The sequence below is a fragment of the Helicoverpa armigera genome, chromosome 11 (assembly GCF_030705265.1).
Source record: "Helicoverpa armigera isolate CAAS_96S chromosome 11, ASM3070526v1, whole genome shotgun sequence".
Classification (NCBI taxonomy): domain Eukaryota; kingdom Metazoa; phylum Arthropoda; class Insecta; order Lepidoptera; family Noctuidae; genus Helicoverpa; species Helicoverpa armigera.
Genome location: NC_087130.1, coordinates 5,846,397 through 5,871,711, shown reverse-complemented (window position 1 = coordinate 5,871,711; position 25,315 = coordinate 5,846,397). Strand labels below are relative to the sequence as shown.

General features: G+C 38.5%; 2 protein-coding genes and 1 long non-coding RNA gene across 3 annotated transcripts; 2 read left to right on the top strand and 1 right to left on the bottom strand.

Annotated features, from left to right (window-relative positions):
* Nucleotides 1-51: 51 nt before the first annotated feature.
* Nucleotides 52-19,296, bottom strand: LOC110370183 (intraflagellar transport protein 172 homolog). The gene is made up of 35 exons (XM_064037054.1): nucleotides 19,162-19,296; nucleotides 18,896-19,067; nucleotides 18,347-18,539; nucleotides 17,954-18,140; nucleotides 17,428-17,562; nucleotides 16,764-16,951; nucleotides 14,602-14,741; nucleotides 13,997-14,073; nucleotides 13,798-13,914; nucleotides 13,293-13,431; nucleotides 12,724-12,854; nucleotides 12,528-12,616; nucleotides 12,057-12,196; nucleotides 11,506-11,633; nucleotides 11,314-11,419; nucleotides 10,843-11,064; nucleotides 10,161-10,333; nucleotides 9,721-9,837; nucleotides 9,299-9,469; nucleotides 8,889-8,957; nucleotides 8,543-8,788; nucleotides 8,082-8,223; nucleotides 7,481-7,581; nucleotides 6,942-7,048; nucleotides 6,363-6,579; nucleotides 5,847-5,970; nucleotides 5,115-5,403; nucleotides 4,789-4,874; nucleotides 4,523-4,719; nucleotides 3,698-3,949; nucleotides 3,222-3,318; nucleotides 2,697-2,837; nucleotides 2,172-2,290; nucleotides 1,321-1,432; nucleotides 52-490 (listed from the first exon to the last, which is right to left on the bottom strand). Exons 1-35 carry the CDS (start codon nucleotides 19,198-19,200, stop codon nucleotides 366-368), a joined length of 5,088 nt encoding a protein of 1,695 aa, XP_063893124.1. The 5' UTR covers nucleotides 19,201-19,296; the 3' UTR covers nucleotides 52-365.
* A 418-nt stretch (nucleotides 19,297-19,714) lies between these two features.
* Nucleotides 19,715-20,616, top strand: LOC110370141 (large ribosomal subunit protein eL14). Its single transcript, XM_021325872.3, has 2 exons — nucleotides 19,715-19,835; nucleotides 20,041-20,616. The coding sequence occupies exon 2, from the start codon at nucleotides 20,047-20,049 to the stop codon at nucleotides 20,545-20,547; it is 501 nt and encodes a 166-aa protein (XP_021181547.1). The 5' UTR covers nucleotides 19,715-19,835; nucleotides 20,041-20,046; the 3' UTR covers nucleotides 20,548-20,616.
* A 1,294-nt stretch (nucleotides 20,617-21,910) lies between these two features.
* On the top strand, nucleotides 21,911-25,216 carry LOC110370122 (uncharacterized). Its single transcript, XR_010276943.1, has 10 exons — nucleotides 21,911-22,184; nucleotides 22,364-22,428; nucleotides 22,635-22,709; nucleotides 22,927-22,974; nucleotides 23,341-23,400; nucleotides 23,577-23,632; nucleotides 23,861-23,915; nucleotides 24,110-24,160; nucleotides 24,724-24,770; nucleotides 24,983-25,216. It is a non-coding gene; the product is annotated as an uncharacterized LOC110370122 (long non-coding RNA).
* Nucleotides 25,217-25,315: the final 99 nt, after the last annotated feature.

Below are 25,315 nucleotides of genomic sequence, written 5' to 3'. Positions count from 1 at the left end.
CTCCAGAAATAGAATACAACCAAAAACTACACATTAAAACTAAATAAAGATTTCTTAGACACATACACTTTTGCAGCTCTAATGATCCATTATATCTAACAGACCGGGACTGGTAACAAGATAGCAACAAAACCGCGTGTGTGCAAGGATTCTAAGGCCTGTAATACACGGATCGTTTGAAGTAGTCAGGAGCGACAGCTTCAAGCTGTCGACCGCCCGAATCAGTTTCAACTGCTCGAGCGGTTCGTATATGTGCGTCTATAAAACTTTGTAGTCGACAGCTTGAAGTCGCCACTGACTGCTTCAAGCGGACCGCGTATTGCCGGCCTTACACTAAAGATATTTTTATACTAATATGCTATTATCTAAACGTGATGATAATCAGCCGGGCCGCACCAGGCCTCCACGTGCTGTAGCAATGCGGCCGCAGCCCCGCCGCTACGTGCCGAACTCACCACCCGCGACCACCACTCGCGGTTGGCGCAACGACCTTATTATGAAAGGACATTCTTATATAGGTACTTACTGATATTTTCAACGAAATATTACTGTGTCTGTCTTCACTGAATATGACATAAAGAGGCAGGGTTTGATAACTTGAGTACAATCTCAGGGTGCAGTTACTTTTATATAAAAACTTTATTCAAACTGGAAACCTTCTGAAGTTTACGGTTATTTGGCGATTATAGAAAAAATATTTTTTTTTTCTTACGGTGTTATATTTAAAAAAAACAATGGCCAATTATTATCGTTTCGCAAAAAAAAACACAATTCACAATAGCAAAAATATTAAATTATGTTGTTACACTTTAACCGTCGAACATTACCTGTCATAATAAATCTGACAGCGTATTTAAGGATCGATGTGCCGTTATCACAATAGATGTATAACATCATAGGGGCTTGTTTAATTAATGTATCGTGACTGGAGAGTCCTGTCGAGCCGGCACTTAATAAGGCTGTATGTCATCACCCCTACTCGTTGCGGCCCCACGATAATTAATCATAACTTGTGCACGGTGAAAGGAGTCAATTTATGAAAAATTACAGGACTATTTGATTATTATTAGAGTGATGTTCAGATCAATTTCGTTAAAGTTTTTTTGTCTCCAAGTCGTCTACAAACAATCTTTTAACTTTAAAAGTATTTTCATATGAAAACTATATATTTTGTTATGGCCCTCTCCCGTTCAAATTTTTAGTACGCTAAAAAGACTCCTCTATTTCACGGAATTTTCCAAAACTTTTATGCCAAGTTTCGAAAACGATTATTCCACTAAATAATTAATAAATATTTAAAAAAAATATAAAAATACATACCGTTAGTAAAAGTGACGAGCCTAGAGCCCAATGGATAACCGGTGACCACACAGCACGGTTCCGTCTCGCCAACATTGGACGCGTACATGTCTCGGCCATCCACAGGCAAAGTCTATGAAAATAATATCATGGAATTATCTGCTTTTTAATAAAATAAATGATAAAATAACTGTGTGGATTACAGAAATAAAGTTAGATGTTTAAAAAAAACTAAGTCTTAGAACTCGCGCGGTACACAAGTTTGTTTCAGATTTTTTTCATTTTGATCCTCAACTTAATGGAGATTAATACCACCTCGGGGATGGCGTAAGTAAGCCGCTGAACAGATTAAAAAAAGAGAACATTCAGGATGAAGCAACGTAAAATGTTAAATAAATGGTTTCTAATTTGTAACTCTGTCTACTAAAACGATGCGACGTAATCTGGCCACAATTAAGTTAACAAAAGACCAATTAGATTTACATCTTAAATCGATTTAATACTTCTAAGTCAAGGGACATTATAAAACTTTCGTTGTTGGGAAACTCGTTATTAAAAGCTCAAAGTTTTAGTAATCCCGCGATCCTCACGAGATCGCTGATCCGGAAACTCTCATTATGATCTAAATAATTTATGTCAAGTCGCAAGTTTATAAAGTTACCCAGTAAATGAAGATGACTGTGAACGTAAATGGAGCAGTTATATGAGAAGCGGTTTATCACAAGTTATGGAATAGTCGCTAAACTTAATATAAGAAATTATACATGGGTACTTCACTGACTAATAACATCAAACAACTAAGTATTATGTTAAACACCTTACTAATATATAAAGTACGGGAAAGTAAATTGTAATATAGTTATGAATATTACCTGTTCAACAGCTTGGTCCATAGAGACTGCGAGCACCCATTCGCGAGCGTCCTCCAGTGCAGCCCCGCGAACGCAGCCGCTATCTAACAGTAGTGGGGTTCGACTCCAGTCAGTGCACTCTGAGAATAGTAGTTTTATAATTTAAAACTTAGAGATTCACACTATGGAACATGATATGACTTTGTAATTCACAATCAAAACAGAAAATCCTTCTCCTCCTCCTTTTGTAAAGTAAAATAAGATCTACATGTATGTACCCATATTCGCAAAATAAATAAATTTGAATTTGACAACCCTAGTTTTTAACCAATTTTCGAAAAGGGGGTATTCAGTTTGACTTGTATGTATGTAAATTTTGTGCGACATTATCTCACATTTGGCTGAAGCTATTTTAATGCGACTTAGATGAAGGTTTTAGGTATACGTTATTGAAGTCGGTTTTATCCTTGTAAAAAAGTTTTATGTCATCAAGTAAATCAAAACAAACTTATTTGTGCATTTTGAAATAACTGAAATGTCACATACCAAAATCAGTATAGTCAAGCAGGTGTGCGGAGTCATCGTCAGCTGCCTCAGCTAAGTCGAGACAGCGGTTGAGTAAGACAAACGCCTCGCGAGCTCCGCTTGGTCCTTCTGCCCTCACTGCCATACCGCATGCGTAATATGCTGCACGAGCAAATAATTATCATACAAATTCATGATATACAATAAATATTTTTTCTAGAAACGCAATAAAATCAATCAGCCGTACTACAAAAACTTAAACATCTGTTGAACACTTGTCTAAAAAACGTGTGGCTGCACAACGGCCTTACTTAAAAGTCATAATCTGTAATTTTTTTAGACAAGTGTTCAACAGACGTTTAAAAATTTTTTAAGTGCGACGGAGTATGACTAATAATGCATTCCCGAGATTTTCACTCCATATTGTTATGACTACGGCGTAGTTGCTGTGCTACGCTGCGTAGTCAGTGACTACGGCGCGTAGCTACCATATTAAGTAGTCCGTAGCCCGTAGCTTTAAAACATTTTAATATGAAAATGGCTTACCCACATCTGCTACAATGATGTCTGTATAGCGAGGCAGCGCTCTCGCTGCTTTACCGGCTATTTGAGGCACGTGAAGTGCAATCAATAAAGTAATTGCCTGAAACCAAAGTCAATGTGGATAAATCCGTATCCAGTTCGGAATAATATTATATAGACCACGAAGGAAGAAAAGATGAGCAGAGATGCCATAAGACAGATAGGTCAGGTGCCTTCTTGTAACTCAAGTAACGTAAGAACGTACTATAATCAAGCGTTCGGGTTCCTTGAGACATCTGTTAAAGATTGCGTTGATTGTCTTGATTAATTGGTAATTCGGTTTTAAAAGAAATGGGCGGGTTGTAAATAAGTTCTATGTGGGAGAAGCTAGTAACGTTTCTTGTTCCTCGAACACCCGCATTTTGGCGCGCTTCTTTCTAAGGACACTTTTTGCTAGTCATTTTTTTTTCGATGGTAAATAGGCTCATTAATAGTTCTACCTGTAGAACTCTATCCTCAGCACTGGCAGCCACCATAACCGTAGCTGCATCCTTCAACGCGGATACTGATTTAGGTGCAGTAGATACTCTGACTAACAGCTCACTGCACACCGCCCTGGCTAAAGGCGCGTCACTGCCGGTCAGAGATTCGATTCCCGGTTCGTCACTGCCGAGGTATTGACGCAACACGTCTAGGACTTGCGTTAGAACTTCTGGAGGCTCTTCACTGTCAATGTCGATACCTTCCATGCGCTACGGAAAAAAAATCCTGTCATCAGTAAAATTACTTTTAGGGTCGGTTCATATCTGACGAAAAATGCGTCGAGCGTATCGTAAATGTACGAGCGACGCACTAACGCATCATCGGTTAGGTGTGAATGATTGAATGTTTTATCTTATATTTGTCTGTTTTGGCGTTACGCGACCGAAAATACGCGACGTATGTTCCGTCAGATATGAATCTACCCTTAGATCAGTTTTCGCCTCCTTCAATTACTGTTATGAAGAAGAAGTCTTCAAATTTTTTTTTATAATTCTTGATAATTTTACAAGAGCTTCAAGTACTTAAATATTGTTGACAAAACCTCAATAGACTATTTAAGCAATATCAATTAGTCATACGTAGTAGTTAGCTTTGAAGGGATGTAGTGGCGAAAGATATGAAGAAGTGCCAGGTGTCTGAGAGCGATGTCGTAGACAGAGCGAAGTGGAAAAGAAAATTAGGAAAGCTGACTCATTATTTGGGTTACATGGCAGGAAATTGAGATGCATAATGTAGTTAGCTTTAGCTTTTGTTTAAGCGGTTCTTTTGGCAGTGTTCCATACCGGGTGAGCTTTGAACAGATGTGCGGCATATCTGAGCGCGTAGTGTGGCGCCCGGCGGCCGGCGTGAGCGAGGCAGCGCTGCCAGTGCCCGCCTCGCGCCAGCCGCTCTAGCGCCTCGGTCTCTGCCTCGGCCTCCGACTCCGCCTCGCGAGGAGCCTCCTGTTCTTCTTCCTCTTCTTCGTATTCCGTTGATGGTCCTTTAAAGAGTTATAATAGTATATTTAGTGACAGTAAGTCTTTATCTTGTTAAATGGGACTATGGTTACCTGGTGCTTCATTATCCGTCTCGTAACCTTCAGTGAGAGCAGCTCGAAGTTGATCGCCGATATCATTTTGACCAATCGCAGCAAATCTGAAGAAACAATTATGTTATATCGAGAAGGCTGGAAATCAGGTCATTTACAATGCACGGCTGCACATACGGCGTATTTGTTCTGAAGTAGAAACAGCATCGAGGCTCAGGCCTCACCACAAGATCGAAAAAAAGTAATGAAAAAGAAATGCTGTTGGCATGCCATCAACATACATAAACCGAACACGGTTACGGCGCTTTCCAGAATATTATACCGGAATGCTGTGAGTGGTCCCTTACCGTTCGGCTAACATATCAGCAGCAGCCCGTCTCTGAGCTCCCTGTAGATGATCCCTCGCAAGTCTGGCAGCCCTGAGGGCGGCTCGCTCAGCCAAGCGCGGTGCCGTGGCGGCGGCAGCAGCGCTAGCGGCTCCCAGCAGCCTCACAGCCCGAGCCCAGTCTGCACTCTCCGCGTGCTCGGCAGCTCGAGCGAGTAAAGCGGGCACTTCGCTCGGAACCGCCTCGCCGTCCTCCCCAGCGCTGTCTGGGACGTATTCCCGGGATACGCGAGCAGCTTCGTCCCATAGCTCTGTATATGAAATGAAAATGTTTTGCAAGTTGGACTTTACATACTTGACGAAACAAACTGAAAGGTTGTAGTCCTTGTTACCAACAAATATCATCATCATTAATTTAAAAGCCCAGCTGTTGTCGTGGATGGGAAGATTGAAGGAAAGGGGCCGTCCAAGGTATAGTGAAATCAAGCAAATTGAAGTAAAGGTGAAGGTTATGACGTGTAGGGAAGTTCAGGAGTTGGCACTATGTAGGCGTAAATGGACGGAACTGCACCAACAAATATAACATCCTCCTGCTTTATCTCAATTTCATTTGTAGTTTGCATATTTTTTGTTAATCCATACTCCTCTATCTGTCGTCATCTCTCAAGTAACATTATATCCAGCCATATTCATTCATATTTTTTAAACATCAAAACTAATAATTCAAAAGGCAATAAGCCAAATACTAAAATACCTAAGTCTTTGTAGTGTTGCACAACTTCACGTGGTCTGTTAGCTCTGATCATAAGCGTTTCAAACTGCACCAGATCTCCCCGCTCAGCGGCCGCTCTTGCTCCTTCGACCAACACCTCTTCAACCTGAGGAAAACAAACCATCTTAATTAGAACCAGGCATGTATGTCCTTGATTGACCTTGCCTTCCCAAGACAGGACTAGACATTTTTCCTTATTCTCTAATCCCATCTCTGATCTAAATCTACCATGTTCCATTTGAACCTTTACCTATCTAAATCTACCATACTTATTCCATTTGAAACTGCGGAAGGCATATATTACGATGGCAAAAATCATCAAATTACCCCACTGTGGGTTAGCAGCGGTGAGGGAGTGTCAGACTTTTACTAACTAAAAATACCATCGCGTTCCTTCGTAGGCCTTTTATGTTCCAGGACCCCGGTAACTCTTTCGAACAATAACGCAGCCCCGGCGTATATTAAGCTCAGTTTTGTTCATGCAATTGTTAAACTTACCAGAGTAGGAGCATGTTGTTCAGCCAGCGCCAGTGCTCTCTGATGTTTCCCGTGCTGCAGCCACATGCGGACTGCGTGATCAGCCGCGCCGGCTCGCAGGAACGCGGCCTCGGCTTCATCCGGCCGCTCGTCAGCCAATGATGCGGCTTCTGCACGAGCTACCTCGCTACGAGTCATACCGCCTCCTAGGCTGCATAGCTCCATTGCTATGTCCCATCTAATCATATGAAGAACTTACTTAGTTTAATACCATGTTTAAGTTTTGTTAATTTAGAAGTTATTATTATAAATGTTAATATTTATTTATTAAAATAATTTAGAAAAGTTACTTTAGCAAAAATGATTCGGATAAGGATTTTTTTTTTGGATAAGGTAGACTTGTCGAAAAACCATTGCATATTAAATGCAAAATGGATCGAAATCCTAGCTAAGCGTTCCTCCATATATCTCATCCATCATACCACCTTAAAAGCAGAGATGGAATTTCGACATATAGCCTCATATATTTCAAATTATCTACTAGTCAGTCAAACTACAAATAGATATAAAATTGTGAACAGCTTGTAAGAGAATACGTACCTCTGTGCCTGCAGTGCCCACCGTGCCCCGAGCGCGGCCAGCCCCCGCGCCGCCAGCAGCCGCGCTGCCGGGGCGCCGCCAAGGGCACCCGCCCATTGTAGTGCCACCTGGACATTACACTTGCCTTAACGAATGCACTAGTCCATTCAATGGTGTTGATGGCTTGTAAGGCAGTTCACAGTTTGAAAGCAATATTGAAATCAGTAGGAGAAATGATTTCCTGTAACAGAACTGTATAATTACGGATTCAGCGTGCTTAAAACAACAAAATGTAGCCAGTAAGTCCATTAGTTTTTTCATGAAATGTCTGCCCACTTGGCCTATCTGTAACCCCACAGTGCAGCGAGGTATTAAGGAGCTGTGCTCTTTGAGACTCCCAGAAATCACAATGATAGGTATGTCTTCAGCCAATAGACTGCAACAAGTCATACTTTAACTTAATCTACGAAGGAACAATGAACATAAAAACACAAAGCATCGAAGACCAACTTCTGACATGTTTACACAGTATCAGAAAATCCATTCAGTGTTGATCGTACCTGTTGCTGCACAGCGCTGGGAGCATGCGCGCGAGCAACTCTCTCTGCGCCCTCCCACTGCCCCGCCGACCGGTACATCTGTATCGCGCTCTTCCACTCACCTACAATTTACATCTCAAAATGAATCATATCATTAGCTTCCTACAATACCCATCTGAGTTAAATCATTAGCTTTCAGTGCCGTCCAATTACTTACTAACTAGTTTTGGCTCTAGTCCAACGGGTTTATTGGATAACAGATGTACAAACAGATTGTTTCAACACTATCTTAGCACAATATTAGATTCTAAATAAGACACGCCAAGCTATGTGAACGCTTGCACTCCCCAGTTCGCGAAACAATTGGTGAAATATTATGCCTAAATATTTAGTGGAAACAACAATTTCGTATGCTTGAAATTGGTAGCCAATGTCAAAACGAAATATTGCGGGATCGTTCTAAAGATTTACCGCAACCGTAGCTCTAGAAGGTACAAAGGTGGGGTTTGCAAGTCAGTAAAAGTGAACCCACAGCGGGATCATCATCTGATATTTCCCACATAAAAAGGTCAAAAAAATCCAGTTTATTTTTAAAGAATTTATGAATTGTATAATTACATACCGGCCTGTATGTAATAATTCTCAGCGGCACGCAGATCTCCGGAGGCATGCAGAGCTTGCGCGATGTGGCGACGCGTGGCTTCCAGCAGCGAGCTGCGGTGAGCTGCCACCAAGCGTAACATTGCTTCGTATTGAGACGCTTCCTGGTAACCACGCCAGGAATATTTGTTGTAATAACTAAATGTACTAACTACAATGGTACCTAAAATACAAGCCTAAAAGTAACTACACAATCGAGGGTAAATCATTTCAATGTCGGACCTAGTTTTAGCCTACACCATGTACCATATAAATCGGTTGCCAGTCTTCGTCTGCATAAACGACATGTGGGACGTTTGTCAATTTTTTTCTCCAATCATGGTCATCAGACAAAAAACCAGTTATAAAAATGGCTTTAATGTGCCAGAGCACTAATGCGTGAACACCACTTATTAATTTATAAAGTAAGAAATTAACTATTACCTTATACATAGAAATAGCCTCATCTGGTTCTCCGAGTCCTATATAAATCTGTTCGGCCTTGCGAAGTTGTCCGTCTTGCCTCAACTGTTGCGCTAGTGGTATGTAGATGTCTCTCGTTTGTTCCTCAGTGAGTTGTGCGGCGGCGAGCTGTAAGCCGTCGGCCACTTTCCCCGCGGTGTTGTATGCGCGGACGCAACGCTCTGCCATACCGCATGAGGTAAGTACGCGCTCTGCCGTCTCCCATTCCTAGGGATTTATTAGGTCTTTAGAGTCCACGTTACCCCACAATATTTTTTGTAGATTAGTTTTCCTATTGTTCCTTCTATAAAAAAAAAGTTATACTCACTCGAGTGGAAATAAAATGATCACCGAGTCGCTCACATTGCTCTCTGATAGACTCCTTGTCGTCTATAGCCTGAAAACAACAAATAAATGTTGGCAAGGGACGGCAAGCGCAGTAAATTATGGCTGGCGCCGCCAAATGCTACGGCGTAGTAGAATATGGCTAGCGTAGCGAATTGCTATGGCGTAGTACTTTACATTACACTTTAAGTATGTTTCTTTTCAATTTAAACAGTAAAATTATTTGTTTTAATAAACTTGTTTACATCTCAATTAGAACTCCTACTTCACCAAAGTAAAAAAACGATTAACTTTTACAACATGTCATGCTTATTTAATACCTACATAAATCGGAGACAGTGAGGTACATTATAGTTCGGGGTCAACATCAACTAAGTCTGTTGTCATACAAACCTGCATAATCTGCAAGGCCTTCCTATAATGATGGGCCGCTAACGCAGCATCGAGTGCAGCCCTAGATTCTCCTGCCTCAATGAGATGCGGCACGGCAGCACCCGCCTGACGCGATGACACTAGCCACGAGCCCCACATGCCTTCTAGACTCGTCACTTCGCCTGGACATGACTGAAACACAAACAATTTTAATTAATAAAATTTCTAAATAATATTTAGTTCTGATCTCATGATAACTGAATTTCTTGATAGTCCGTCCAACTGAAAAAAAATATAAGCAGTTGAATATAATTCTTTTCAAGACCACTTCTTGATATGTGATCAGACTAGTTAATACTTGTTGCAAGAGATTCTTTTAGAAACTAACAATACCGTAGCGAAGAACTGACAAGACGTCAATGTACATAACAAGTCGTAAGTACCTCTCTAGCCAACTGAACAGCTCTGGCATAGTTATTTCCTTTAGCGTAGTACTCCACTGCCGCACGTGTATCGCCTCTGCGCTCAGATATTTCACCTGCCGTCTCCCACCATTCTTCCTAGAAACAATAGACAGAAACATATAATCACATCACATCCTCCTTAATATGACTCGTTATAAGAGATACCTCACCAAATTGCAATAGTGAAAATTGGACCAATTGAGGTCCAATTTTAAATTAAACAGACTTAAGCTTTAGTGGTCTTGTTAAAACCACTCTTTGAATTGAAAATTGGACGTGAAAATTTATAGTAAGCAGTTGTTTCAAGAAAACCGTTGTCGGTGAACTCAGAAAAGTCCTTCAAGAAAAACTTCAAGCTCAAATCATCAGAAAAAGCTGACCCAAAATTTCAGCAAATTCGAAATCTGTACTTCAATCACCTGAATAAGCTGCGTATGCACATTATCAACGAGATCAGTGTCTCTGAGCAGCTGCGGATGCTGCAACAGTAACGCCGCGGCACGTCGGGAGCGGCCGCCTCGCAGCCACAGCTTCACTGCGCCTTGCACGTCGCCTGATGCTGCTAACACTGCACCGGCCTCGCCTAGACGACCTGGTATGGAATAACTGTAGTTAGGGGTAGAATATTCATCATTGATTAAAATAAAATCCTACTAATATAATGTTTGTGCGAATGAATAACGTATGTTTGTTTCACGCAAAAGCGAAGCCGCGAGTGGAAGCTAGAATTATAGAAAAATATATACTGTAGTGGGATATATACCAGGAAAAGAAGATAAAAATACAATTGGAGCAGGCATCCTTGCTTATAATTTGTTTCAAGGAAAACCTGTAATACTACACTGCTTGAAAACGCATCAAAGCCTTAATGCATGTAAATTAAAAAGGTCTTAAAAGGTGCCCCACAGACTCGAAGGATTTGCTAAACTCCCGTATGGAAGTCTCTGTCAATTGCATAAAACGGGATCCAATTATATATTTTGAAATGCCGTTTTTACTTTTACAAACAAGGGCCTTCTGCTTTGTTTGTCCTATACTAGTTTTAGTTTTAAAATATCTTTATTTTAAAACCCATAATAATAAAGAAGCAATTCCACATACCAGTAGAAGTCAAATAATCCATATGCTGTTGTTTCAACGTAGCCACAGACGCTCGATCAGTTCTCTCAGCAAGTGCAATCGCATCGGTCCACTTATTGAACTGCTTATACATATCCACTGCAAGGTCCGGTCTACCAGCCCGTCTGACATAACACTCTTCTGCAGCGGATAAGTCACCGTTGAATATTGCCAAACGAGCCCTTACTGTGGCATTGTTTAAACCTGCAAAAATTTATAATGGTCACGTAGGAATACAAATACCCAGATAGGTAGATAAATTCTTCTAACCTACAGATATGTGTTGCTTGCTGGGGAGTTTGTTGCACCACTTCTTCTTCCCAGCGAACACACAAAGGAAGTTTAGGAAGTGATGAAGGTTGGGCATTTTGGAGGTATTTTAGAAATTTTTACATTCAATATGAGAATCATGTGATAATGATTTTGAGTTTGATAAAAATATTTGATACATACCAACACTGACGTCACCATCGCCTTCAGCAGCAGCCAATTCAACGGTCTTCTCTAAATAAAATGTACGCGCTACGTCGTCAACTTCACGGTAGCATTTAGCAGCCAACTAACGAACATTTTAAAAGACAAAATATTTACATTTATTTTCATTGAGACAAAATTGACTAAAAGAGGCAGTATAATTGTTTTTACCTGTACATCATCATCGGCTAGAGCACGTTCAGCGAGCTGCCTCCATAAAGGAGCAACATCTGCGTTACTGCCAACCCCGTCCAGATATCTGGCACACCCAGCTAGATCACCGCTTCGAAGCGCATTATCTGAATTCACGTTCCAAATATTGAATTCACGAAAATATATTCGCTGTTGAAACTTAAAATATAGACTGAACTGAAAATGGACTACGAGTTGACTACGGCGTAGCGGCTACGAGCCAGCTACTACGACGTAGCAGATAATAAATCAGCTACGTGCCTGGACGCTTCGATCGAGAACAGTGTTTAATGTGTCTTTCGCTGCAAAAAGGTCTATTAACACCGCATTTAGTTAGAGCACCTATAATTAAATTAAACTGTAGGACATTTATAGCTATTCCTGTCGATTCCTCTTATGACCAGAAGAAATAGAAGGAATTTTATACATTTTCCAGAGTTTTACCCAGTATTTTACAGACAAAATTGTACAACAGAAGCCAACTTTGGAATTTGCAGTTCCTACGATAGAATGAAAAGTGTATGTCGTACTAAAAGCGAGTCGATGTTCGTCCAGCTGTAGATATGGTAGTAGCCCTCCATCAAGTATGACGCGTCGCGAGATCACTTCGACGGCCACCGCGCCGCCGCATTCCGCCATCTCTACGCTGCCTGGGTCCCAGGCACTATACCTAATGAAACGAAATATAGATAATGTATTAATATAAAATAAAAAAGAGCACCTTTTTACAAGCTTTTATTTAACTTGCAATGTATCTATGTGTGTTCGGGTGGAATTTGGAATTTTACAACTCAATTTTTAAGGCACTTGCCCTCAACCGATTGAGCTGATTTTTTTTCAAAATTAAATATTTTCAAGGTTAGATAACCATTGACATATAAAAAAAATGCTCTTCACATTACTCCACTAATTCATGTAATAATACATAAGATAATTTTACGATATCTTTTGTTTACTAAAGTTATGCAGTGGCTGGTAAATAAGAGAGAGTATTTACTCACCATACAAGCAAATGGGTCGGTGTTTGAGCGACAACAGCATCACTATTCTCAATCCATTGCACGAAAGAAACCCCGCTTGCTATTATTTCCTAAAACACAGAAAAAAATATCTTTAACTCTCTTTTCCACGTAGTTAGTTAAAATACGTGTTACGTACATTATTAAATGAGTAAAAAATATTTCTTTGTTGGATTACCTTGTCACCAGTATTTAACTTCAGTAAGGCAAGTCTTCGCCTGGTATCTCTCAGCAGTAACAGTTGTCCGCTTTCGTTCAGTTCCAGCCAGTCAACGCGCGCCTCATGCCACCACTGACCTAACTGGATTCCTGAAAAAACGCACATCTCTCACCCTAAACGCATATACCTGCTCCGTTTCGTCGTGGGTAAAAAAAGTTTCATAGTGAACTATTTTTTTATGTGTTTTGAGTATACACATACGAGGATTAACCGACAAAGAGAATAGGGTTTAAAGAAATAGTAAAAAGTCACGCCGGTTTTCATCACAGCATACGAGTGGTGTAACCGTATTTCTCTTTTATTTATCGTCTATCCAACGTTCTGAACATTTTTATAATTATATATTAGAGCCAATTCACTTAAATTACTTTATAGAATACAAAATATTGATAAGTCAAAACATTTGGTACTACAAAACAGATGTTAAACAGAGGAATTAAAGACATGACTTTCCATACCCATTCTATTAACATATTTTATTTAGTTTAAAATCTATGTACATTAAAAACCATTTGTATACTACTTACCAGTGGTAAGATCAACGACGGCAATGGTCTGTCGGTCGAGCAGGTAGGCGAGATGCTTGCGGTCGCCCGCCTCCGCGCCCGTCGCGCCTTCGTTTATACGCACGCTCAGCACGTGAGGGTTCACTCGCTCTGTACGAACCTGGTGCATACGACATAATTTTATTTATTATTGGTTTTATATTAGGTAATTGCATAACTAAACATAAGAGAAAGGAAAGTAATTAAAAAAAAATGACTATAAAGTTGTCTGAAGCTAAAACTGTGCACGGTTATGATAAACTGACCTACAAATAAAGAAATATTGTGATCAAAATTAGAAATAATTTTTGATTAGTCGGTTCGTCGGAATCGAACATTTGGTGGGTAGTTAGCACTAGGTTATATTTTTATCGAGCAGGAGGTAGTTTTATATCTGCAACTACATCAAAAAAGTAACTGAGGGTTTTCATTTTATTTTGCAGCAAGAAAGGTTTTCATATACAGTGTAATCATTATTTGAACTCACAGTATGCAGCACTTTGTCGAGACCATATTCAACAACACTTAGTTCGCCGGCTCGATGCAGTAGACAGGCACCTCCCACTGCCGCATACACTCTTTCTCCACCACCCGACCATGCGATCTTATACCCAAAAATAACCATTTTAAGAAGAAATCAAGTTTATAATATAAAACTGCGAAAATAGTGATAGGATTTTGGTCACCTCACTAGTTAATCCTCTTGCGATGTCACATAATATTAACGTGCAACTAGTACGGCATACTGCGTACCAATCGTTTCCTGAAAATACCGTTTTGAAATTGAAATATTAACTTTTGAAATGTCTCAATCAAGTAATTTTTTACTTTTGTATAATCCTATTTGAAGTGTTATTTGAATAACAAATTTACCTAAGGCTGCCCGCCCACATTAGACTTTTTGTAGGATCGATAATCGAACCGATATTTTGAACGACAATCTGACTAGGATTTTCTGACCGACTTTTTGTAGGACGTGTGCATTGCACTATTGCCATCAGCGTGTTCTACTTACTGATGGCAATAGTGCAGCGTATGTATGTCATCAGTATGTTCTACGTATGTCCTACATGTGTTGATGACATGGACACGGGTGGGCAGCCTAACCCTCAATTTCTTTTTTTAAATGAGACATTATATACCGTCACCGAAAATCATTCAGTATCTACATAAAGAATTACGATTATTATACAAAGAACTACGCTACGTACTTCTTTACTGATCATCGAAGAAGGTTTGCTCAAAGTTAATCGATCGAGAACTTAATAATCATAAAAACATGTTAGCTAACCAATAAATCGCACGTTGAATATATCGGGCGCGTGCTTGGTGGTGACGGTGAGCGGCGGCGCGTCGTGCGCCACGCGCGACAGCACGAGCTGCCGCGCGCTCACGTGCTGCACACACACGCTGTCGCGCCACACCCAACGTCTGAACGGACAGTAGTCAGCATTGTATGATAGATAGATAGATACGATGATCTAGACACACGGCAGTGTGTCCGCCAAGTTCGAGCAAAAAAGGCGACACACCGGCCGTGGGTTATATTACACGAACCATTTCGGGCCAAATTCGACCCCCCTGTAACTCAAAATCTATTTTATTTACGCATATCAAATTTCTAGTATCTGTTGAGACCCCCTCACTTATCTAAAATACAAAATTTCATTAATATACCTATTGTAGGTCTTGAGATATTGACGTCAGAAAATCGCTATTTTTACTATACACTGATTCACTTATTCACTTATTCACTTATTCACTGATTCACTGACTCACTCATCAAAAACCTAGACCACTTCCAATGGTCGTATTGACTTGAAATTTGGCATGGAGGTAGGTCTTTATGTCAAGGTAAAGGGAAAAATCTGAAAATGGCCAAGTGTGAGTCGGTTTCAAAATAATGAAGGTGTTTTATACCCGGTGTAAATTTATGCCCCTTAGGAACTAAAACGAACTAAATTTATCTATATTTATATAATATATCTTCGAATGGTACAAAGGTTTGTATTTAGTCAAAGTAAAGTAAAAATCTGAAAACGGCCAAGTGTGAATCACTTTCGAAAATAACGAATGTGTAACTTTGATCCACGAACATAATATATGATAACATGTCATGTCAGTCAGTTGGTAAATCTAGTCATAGTTAATCTAGTTCATTTCTTTGTAAGAAACATAGTGCATATTAAAAAATCTAAAAGATAGTATAAATGAGACATTTCTTTAACTAACTTCATCATAAGAAAAAAATAAAATAAACAACCTTACAAAAATAAATGAAATCCCACCCAAAACAAAATGTGAAAGACTGCCAAGTTCGATAATATGGAAATGCTTCGCCTATAAAAGTGAGAGATCTGAATAAGTACCAAGTTCCATACACATACCTCAGTTAAAAATAGTTACTTTTTAATGATGACTACTTGGCAAGTTTTAATAGAAAATTAAATACTTGATTCATTGCGTTTAGTAGGTTTATAACAAGGTGTATGAAAACTTGCCAAGTAACATCATTAAAAAGTAACTATTTTTAACTGAGGTATGTGTATGGAACTTGGTACTTATTCAGATCTCACTTCTTTTATAGGCGAAGCATTTCCATATTATCGAACTTGGCAGTCTTTCACATTTTTGTTTTGGGTGGGTTCAGATCACTCAAAAAGACCTAAAGATACTACAGAATAAGAATCAAAAAAATAAAAAAAAAAAACGGCCAAGTGCTAGTCGGACTCGCTCACGAAGGGTTCCGTACCAGAGACAAATTAGCAAAATATTTATTTTATTCTAGTTTTCAGTATTTGTTGTTATAGCGGCAACAGAAATACACCATCTGTGAAAATTTCAGCTCTCTAACTATCACGGTTAATGAGATACAGCCTGGTGACAAACGGACGGACTGACGGACGGACGGACAGAGGCGCGAAAACAATAGGGTCCTGTTTTACCCTTTAGGTACGGAACCCTAAAAAGTGATAGAAGGATAGTCAAATGCAAGCAGAAGTTTGGCGAATCTACCTCAGCATGTGTCCGGTGGAATACCTACATTGGTAATCAACTAGATATTTAACACGTCTTTTTTATCATATCACGCCATAACCAATGAGACCATAATTTAGCTCGTCTCAACAGAAATGACGGGCACCACTATCTCTTTCACGGTATACAAATGCACTTAAAATGATATTCCACTGTCACATTTTGAGTGCGAGTCATTTCAGCTTAGACGAGCTATATCACTGTCATAGTCATTAGTATATTTTATTAGTATGCTTCTGGATATAATATAGGCTTCTAAGATTGCTTGGCTATATACGCTTCTAATATTGCACAACAGCAGAATCAGTGCAGTCTACACTTATTCGTTCAAACGAACGTGGAGGTTCGAAAAGTAGCAATTAGCAATCATAGATGAGTCAATAATTAGGCGTAAATAAAACTAGAAAACATCCAAACCTCAAGACAGCTTCAAGTTGTATTACAGCACCGGTTTGTGAAGCTATCGCAAGCTTTGTGCCGTCGCCGCTCCAAGCGAGCGCACGTGCTGCATAGAGGTTGGGGATGTTCAACATTGTAAGCTCCACACCTCCGGAATCCTTTACTTCTCCTACTAGACAGCCGTCGAAGACTCCGAATGCTACAGTCTAAAAAAAATGTTTTGGATGGACTTTATATGCTTCGTAAAAGTTGAAATGTAATTATGAAAAAGGTAGTCTTAATTTTGGATAATCTTAATCGATGCAACAGTAAAACAGTAGCCATAGTTATTTTATTAATTTGTATATGTATCTAAGTATGTATATATTTATTTTGGGTAATGGCATATATTACACAGTATTGCTTTGTTTATGTAAGTATCATATACACAGTATACAGCTGTTTTCTTTCATTTAATTCTTTTTACACACTGTCTACATCTCTTTTATTCTCATTTTCCTTTTTCACGTATGCTGGAAGAGATTTCTTTAGACATAAGCATTACCTTTGTAAATTATTTCTTTCTGGCGTCTTTCTTTATTATGTGTGTACAAAAAATTCGAAAATAAATAAATAAACGAAAGGATGAGCCCTGACATGAGAAGACAAAAAACCAAAATAACAAACAATAAGTGAAATATACCTGTCCAGAAGGACTGGGCGCTGCTGAGATGAGATCTCGGCGATCAGGCGGCAGCTGAGGCTCCAAGCTGCGCAGAAGAGCACCGCGCTGTGCTTCGTACACGGACACGCGCCCGTCACAAGACCCCACTATCAGCTACACAGCAAATAACTAATTTTGAGGGCTTTGAACTAAATGTTCGTAGTAAAACGAAGTCTCGAGACATGTTCAGTGCGGCATAAATAAAGCTTCAAGCTGCTCTAAACTTTGTTTTATTTACCCCCCCCAAATTGAAACTTTTTTTAGGTAGACAATGATCAGCAAGAGGGAGTGTCAGACTCTTACTGACTAAAACCCACCACGTTCCTTCCTAAGCCCTTTATGTACCAGGACCGCGGTAGCTCTTTCGATCAATCCCACTGGGATTTGCTGATTCTCTTTGACCTTACTACCTCAGTCATGCTCGTGAACAACTACATCACTCATTCATTCTCTCAAGATATCTTTATTCACACAAAATATGGGAACATAAATAAATAATACATACGTAAGGAGGCAGCAAGACCAGGGCAGTGGGTGGCAGAGCATACCGCAGCAACAACCGTCCGTTAAGGTAGAGCGTCCCGTCGACGTGGCCCGAAGCCAGAGTGCCCTCGCCCCCGCGCGCTAGTGACACGCAGCAAGCGCCTCCAGTCCACATACTACTGCTCTTATTGCTCTTACAGTCTAGAGTCCTGGACATCGAAATAGCAGGTGATATAAGACCACCAAAGCTAAAGTCAAGGTAGAGAGAACTTCCGGGAGTACAAAAAATGGCAAATAGATTTTCGATATTGCGGATATATATACCTACCGGCTTTACATACAATCGATAACTGTAGTTATTCTATTAATTAAAAATTGAATTTAATATTTCTAGTGTAGCTTCTTTACAATTTACCTTATCTTCCCATCACTGGTCCCAGTAAAAAAGCCGTTGTCTGCCGACACCAAAGCCATCGGGGTCCCAGTTAATGGGAATTTGTTGCAGATGACTTTCTTGCCGCTCCAGTCAGCTCCCACGCGGTATACAAACACCATGTTATCGCTCTGAGCTACCCCGAGTAGTTCTGAATTTTCGCTGAATGCAATACCTGAGACAGTTGAGTCAGATTTTATGCATCTACAGGAAATTTAAACTTATCCTATAGTTTATATAGTGTGTACCCTTATTATATAGTTTAGAAAAAGCAAGAATTTTATTAAGATAAGAAATATTAAGATATTTGCGTGTGGTTGAGACTTAGCTCCTCCTAAACGGCTGTACCGATTTTGTTGAGATTTTTGTTAGTAAAGGGCCGGATGTATGGTTTGTTGTGGGTGTTCTTACCGGCAGGTACCTAAGTAATCATCATCATCATCATCTCAGCCATAGGACGTCCACTGCTGAACATAGGCCTCCCCCTTAGATCTCCACAGATACCTAATATTCAAATAAAATTATTCTAACTTGTTATAACATAAGACTTCTTCCCTGCAGCAGCGTCAGCTGGTTTGGTGGCGAATTTATCACGTCGAGTGCCCTCCCGGTCAAACAGCAACACCAATCGGTCACATGTTGCTACAGCTAGCTTCACGTTGTTAGGAGACCAGCAGATATCAGCTATAGGACTCTCCGTGTCCTCAAAAACGAAAAAAATAACAATATAATAAATTGATTCCACATATAAAATATGTATTTAGTTTCAGTTGTGTAGGACACAGTGGTTTCCTTACCTGTGCTTCTAAAATAGTTTTAGAGTATTTAAGCCGCATATTTATTAACAAGTTATTTCACAATATATTTTATCACTACGCAGTTTCTATTGACACAACTTTTTGTTGTATTTACATTGTTGCTAGGCAACCTTTTAAAAAACGCGCCATTATTCACGAAAATCAGAAAAAAACATTGTCACATCCTATATTTTTTTTTCTACCATGCTTGTTGTTGTCTTTGGTTTGTATTTTAGTCGATTTTACAAAAAATTGTTCGTTTTCATTTAATTATATCAATAATGATTCGACTACATCGGTCTACTTTGAGTAGGCCTGCAGTGCACTAGGTAGAAATCACAATAGCATATGAAGGAGCGCCGGGTATTCGTGCCCTGTAGGCTTTAGAAATCTAGCAGCATGGACATTCTTTAACAATTTCATTAATTCCATCTTCTGATAAATATTTCTTAGCCATCATATAGCATTAACATTATATATTCATAGAATTAATATTAATATGCACTTATTAGTATTAATATGAACTTATTAGTATAAATATTCCATCGGCTGCCTTGACCATAGACAATTCATTTTTTGATATGGCAATGTTTAAGATTATGTCAACTTGACAGAACGGACAAGACCGGAAACTCTTTTTCGTGAACACAGTGTTTATGTAAAGACGTTGTAAGGTTAGAATTATTTTATCTGCTTTGATCCTAGTTATTTCTAAGTTAAAATCAGTTCTGAAAGATGTGCAGTGTCCAATACTACATGTTTATTCAGTTTAGCTATATATTTTTGTCTACTTTCGGTTTATTACCTATAGTGATAATCGGCAAGTGACAGCATTGTCGTGTAGACGAGTGAAATTAACATGCCATCGTCTGTTTCCAGGACGTCATGCCTTTCGCACGGTTTGTAGAACCAGGGCGTGTTGCCCTGGTAGCAGACGGTCCCTTGAAGGGAAAGTTAGTGAGCGTGGTTGATGTTATTGACCAGACTCGCGCTCTCGTCGACGGGCCTTGCAGCGGCGTCTCACGTCAACAGCTCCGCCTCAACCAACTGCATCTCACCAAGTTCCGTCTCAACTACCCATTCACAGCACCCACACGCGTCGTGAGGAAAGCATGGACAGACGCTAAGCTGACCGAAAAGTGGACAGAGAGCCAATGGGCTACCAAGCTCGCCAACAAAGAGAAGCGTGCACAGATGACCGACTATGACCGCTTCAAGCTGACGTCCGCTCGCGTCAAGAGGAACCGCGCGAGAACAGCAGTGTTCAAGAGCTTGAAGGTGAAGGCAGCCCGCTCCGGTAGCTTCGGCAAGAAGCGTGTACCCAAGGCGGCGGTCAAGAAGGTGCGCACCAAGAAGCCCAGCGGCAAGAAACCGGCGAAGAAGTAATTCTAGTGCCTCTAAAAGGTTAATGTGTGACTATCAAGGGACAGTAAATAAAGAATTACTCTAAGCCAATTTCTTGTGTTATTGTTACTCATAAAATGTACCACCCTATGAGTGGCAATAGGTGAGTTTATTTGATATTATAGAACATGTGGTGTTTTTTCTTTACTCAAAATGTTTTATGTTTCAGCTGCGGCTAGGTGTACTCTATTAAACTCAGGTTAGTTGATCATTTGTATTTAATATGTGGTGTAATCTATTTACTTAGGTACTTGTTAAAATGATGAATTTTATTTTATAGTCTCGTTCGGATGAATATCAATGATTTCAAACTCACCACATTGCTGATTTTTTAAATTAAAATTTACTTTTAACATTGTGACAAAAACATATTAACGTTAGTTGTATTGTTTGCAGATTTATATATGACATCAAGAATATCTATGGAGGATTGACAAAGGTAAGTTGAACTAACCATAACCTCAAAAGTTCAATTAACATCCTCTTACAATGATGAATTTATATTTTAGTCTCGTTCGTATGAAACTCATGATTTCAAACTTACCACCTTACTGATTTTACTGTTCACAATTTTAATAATTCTTAGTTTTGTGGCACCGTTTAATATTAACTTTCTTTTTTTTTGCAGGAATATAAATAATTAAGGGGACAACTGACATTTCACAACCAGGAGATGAAGGTAAGCGGTTATTTTTTCATATGGTTAAAAATATAGATGTTCAAATAGCTTCTTGCAGTTTCAAATGCAGCCTGAGATAACTATTTTGCACATGTGATTTATATTAAGGCTGTAAACGTCCCCTAAATGCTCTGCAAATCAAATATCTTCTTTCTCTTATGGTGCAACTATTTGACCATAAATAAAATCAAATTTTACAGTATTTGTAGTTGATGGGATAATTTTATTAAAACTACTTGTGAAGTTATGTCTACTTTACCAACCCTACCAAAGCCGATGTGTGTACAGCAAAGTCGTACATGCTTGACTCTGGATAGGAACATTATCACACTCTGTGTAAGACATCCAGTTAATATAGTTGTATGTCCAAGGGTTGAGTGTGACAAATATTTAAACTATCATTCTTATCACACAGATTGTTTGTTTGACTTGTTTCCGAGTTCTATCAATGACACAAAAAATATATCAAATAAGTAATTTTCTCTTTTTCATTGTTCACAGGTGTTGACAAGTCATGTGAAGCCATGTTCAGTAATACATATTGACAAACAGAAGATGTTGGTGTTAGTAGCTCTTAAGGTAAATATCATATTTTTGAAGTAACTTTGTTGATTCAGAAAATAAACATGTAAACACTTTGTACTTCAGATATTCTTATGTCAAGTCAAATATAATGATTTTACTGTTATGAAACCCTACCAAAGCCGATGTGTGCATAGCCAAGTCGTGCATGCTTGACTCTGGTTAGGAACATTATCACACTCTGTGTAAGACATCCAGCTACCATAGTTGTATGTCCAAGGGTTGAGTGTGACAAACATTTTAGCAAAGCTTCATTTTAAACATAAATAAATCTATTGTATTTGCTAATATCTTCACTATTGTTGACAGGTTCAGGGCAAGATTACATGAAGGAGGCTGTGTAAGATACACTAAAAAGGTAAAATTATTTTTATTAGCATCCATTAAAAAGATTCTATAATATATTATTATGATGACCATAAGTATCGCCCCTGGCAGATTTTTGATGATTGATCTTTACTGAAAAAAACAAATTCATAAACAGGACAACAAATCAAGCTTATTTTATTATATTAATAGATTTTTTTCTTGTTACAGATTTGAAAAGTATACATACAGGCAAAATGGCACCATATACAAAACCGCATAAAATATGATGTTTGGTAAGTATTGAAAAATATTCATATAACCATAAGTAAATCCAAATGATGCTAAAATTTAACTCCCACTCCCATAACTTAAATGATGACTATAGTATCGCCCCTATCTGACTTCTGATGATTGATAGTTACTGAATTAAAACTAAATCAACTTTTTAGTTGTTGCTTTTGTCCAAATATGTACTCATTTTGACTTCATTTTGTTACAGGCTATGAAAAATATTTGTGCAAGAAACCCAAAAGGAATTACTTGGAAGTGCAGCCTACCTATTTAATTTGAAATGGTAAGTGGTAAATTAGTTATCCATAGTTATATTACTTTTTGCCTCATTTATCTACTCTGAAAGTTTTTTTAAATTCCTTCGTGGCAATATTTAAATGATGATTTTATATCGCCCCAGTCTGAACAAATGTGTTGATTGATTTACTGATAAAATATGATGATTAAACAATTAGTGCTCTCGAAAGCTAATTTGGCTAATAGGCATCTTATTGTTTCAGGAATCTTACCAAAAGACACCATGGACAGAAGAAAACTCACATTCTATGGTAAGCTACAGATATTTAACTAACAATATTTTGATTAATTCTCTACCAGTAGTTTCCACCAGCGTCTTTTCCAGAGTCTAGTTTTACTCAAACTGATAAAGAATTAGCCATGATATTATAACCCATATTAGGTACTGCCAAGTTTCATCAAATTCTATTAATCAGCTCATGAAAGAGTCACCATTATACCTTATTCTTAAAAATGTTCATGTTTCTAATATTAGTAGAAAGTATTATATGATGATTTATATCGCCCCAGTCTGAACCAATGTGTTGATCGATCTACTGACATTACAAAAACTTTTATTGAAATATTTACATCCTGCTGTAGAACCAATTTCAGAATTTTCTTAATAATTGTTTCAGGACTTATCATCAATCGAATTAATTCTAGAATGGCTAATAAAGGAGCAAATCTTTCCTCAGGTTAGTACAAAAACAAAACTTATTGAATGACCTAACCTAACTTTTGAAATGATGGTAACAAGCATATATCTTATCATTTTGATGAAAAATATTTTAACTGATCATACAAAATATTCTATCAAAATTGCAATAGTGTGTGTCAGCCTCTAACTAAATGTTTTGTCATTTTCTTTTAGGTGCCAAATTGCAATAGAAGAAAAACAAGTTTTGAAGATGGAGAGCTAACATTAAGGTGAGTTTGGTTGTTAACATAAAAATGTTCAAATTAAAACATTCCAACACATTCCAATTCAGAAGAGAAGTTTGTTAAAATAATACAAAATGATGAATATCTTAGTTATCCCTGTCTCACAAAGCCGTGGGGATAAATAATGGTATGGTAACAACTGAAATACTATTAGTTTCCCATAAATAAATAGTTATAAAAAAAATAGTTTCTACATGTCACTGTTTATTTCAGATGTGCAATGTGGCCACCATAGCAGCCTTTGAAGATGCAGGTGAAACTCCCACTGGTAAGTGAAAATAATACTACTCTTTCCTCATAGTAAATACAAAATGAACATTAAATGATGAATATCTTAGTTATCCCTGTCTCACAAAATCATGGGGAAAATATGGTATGGTAACATCTGAATCTAAAACGTAACTACTTCAATGGTAGTTATTTAGAGGAACTGTTAATTGATTTAGTTAATGTTTCTTTCAGATACAATCTGGCAGAAATGAATAAACTTGTGTGGCTGTTTACTTATTAAAGGTAAGTTGACTTAGTATTAGTTTGCTTTATTCCATTTCATCCTCCGAGCCTTTTTCCCAACTATGTTAGGGTCTGCTTCCAATCTAACCGTATTCAGCTGAGTACCAGTGCTTTACAAGAAGCGACTGCCTATCTGACCTCCTCAACCCAGTTACCCGGGCAACCCGATACCCCTTGGTTAGACTGGTGTCAGACTTACTGGCTTCTGACTACCCGTAACGACTGCCAAGGATGTTCAATGACAGCTGGGACCTACAGTTTAACGTGCCATCCGAAACACAGTCATTGGTGTCTAAGATAGAAAGTACATACAAACTTAGAAAAGTTGCATTGGTACTTGCCTGACCTGGAATCGAACCTATGCCCTCATACTCGAGAGGTTGGTTCTTTGCCAACTAGGCCACCACAACTTTATTCCATTTAAAATGATGAATATCTTAGTTATCCCTGTCTCACAAAATCGTGGGGAAAAATATGGTATGGTAACATCTGAAGTTGTCCTTGATATAATTAAAAATGAATCACTAAATACTTTTTTTAATGTGTGACTTCTATCTTTACAGATTTCGGAACTTGCAAAAAGGCAAAGAACAAATCTTCAAAGAATAAGGTAATTTAAAAATACTAAATAAACTCTTGGTCACTAGTGAAAAATAGGAGAACTGTACAAGCCCCATTTAGTAACTTACAATGATGATTTTTTTAAGACAAGCATATATCTAGAAATCTTTGAAGATACTTTTAATCTGATATTTATTGAAAAACTCAATAATGTAATGGCCACAAGCACACCAGCTTGACAATAGTGTATTTTTTCTACAGATTTGCAGTAGTCCACATGGAGTCACATGGGGAGCAACTCTAATCTCAATCCTATCGAACATAATAGGGTTGAACTTAAAAGGCATGTGGGCAAGAAGTCCAGCTCACACACATCAAGAGTGGAACTATACCACAAGAGTTCATCATTAAGTTAATACAGTCCATGAAAAACCGTTTAAGAATTGTAATTAAAGCTAAAGGGAATAAGATTAATAAAGATGTTATCGAAAATTTCTCAACTTGTTTCAATTCAATATCTTGTCCGCTAAATGCAAGCAAGTCCTAATTTTACCAGTAAGTTTTATCTCCTGAAAGATCCTACAAGCGTTTTCG

What these genes read in the sequence shown, in the direction of transcription:
- LOC110370141 (XM_021325872.3), top strand. Translation starts at nt 20,047, where the DNA reads ATGCCTTTCGCACGGTTTGTAGAACCAGGGCGTGTTGCCCTGGTAGCA.
- LOC110370183 (XM_064037054.1), bottom strand. Translation starts at nt 19,200, where the DNA reads ATGCGGCTTAAATACTCTAAAACTATTTTAGAAGCACAG. An exon ending in TGCATACGCAGCTTATTCAG is followed by an intron (nt 9,838 to 10,160) that starts GTGATTGAAGTA and finishes TATTGTTTCTAG; the next exon opens with GAAGAATGGTGGGAGACGGC. An exon ending in GACGGATAATGAAGCACCAG is followed by an intron (nt 4,720 to 4,788) that starts GTAACCATAGTC and finishes AACTCTTTAAAG; the next exon opens with GACCATCAACGGAATACGAA.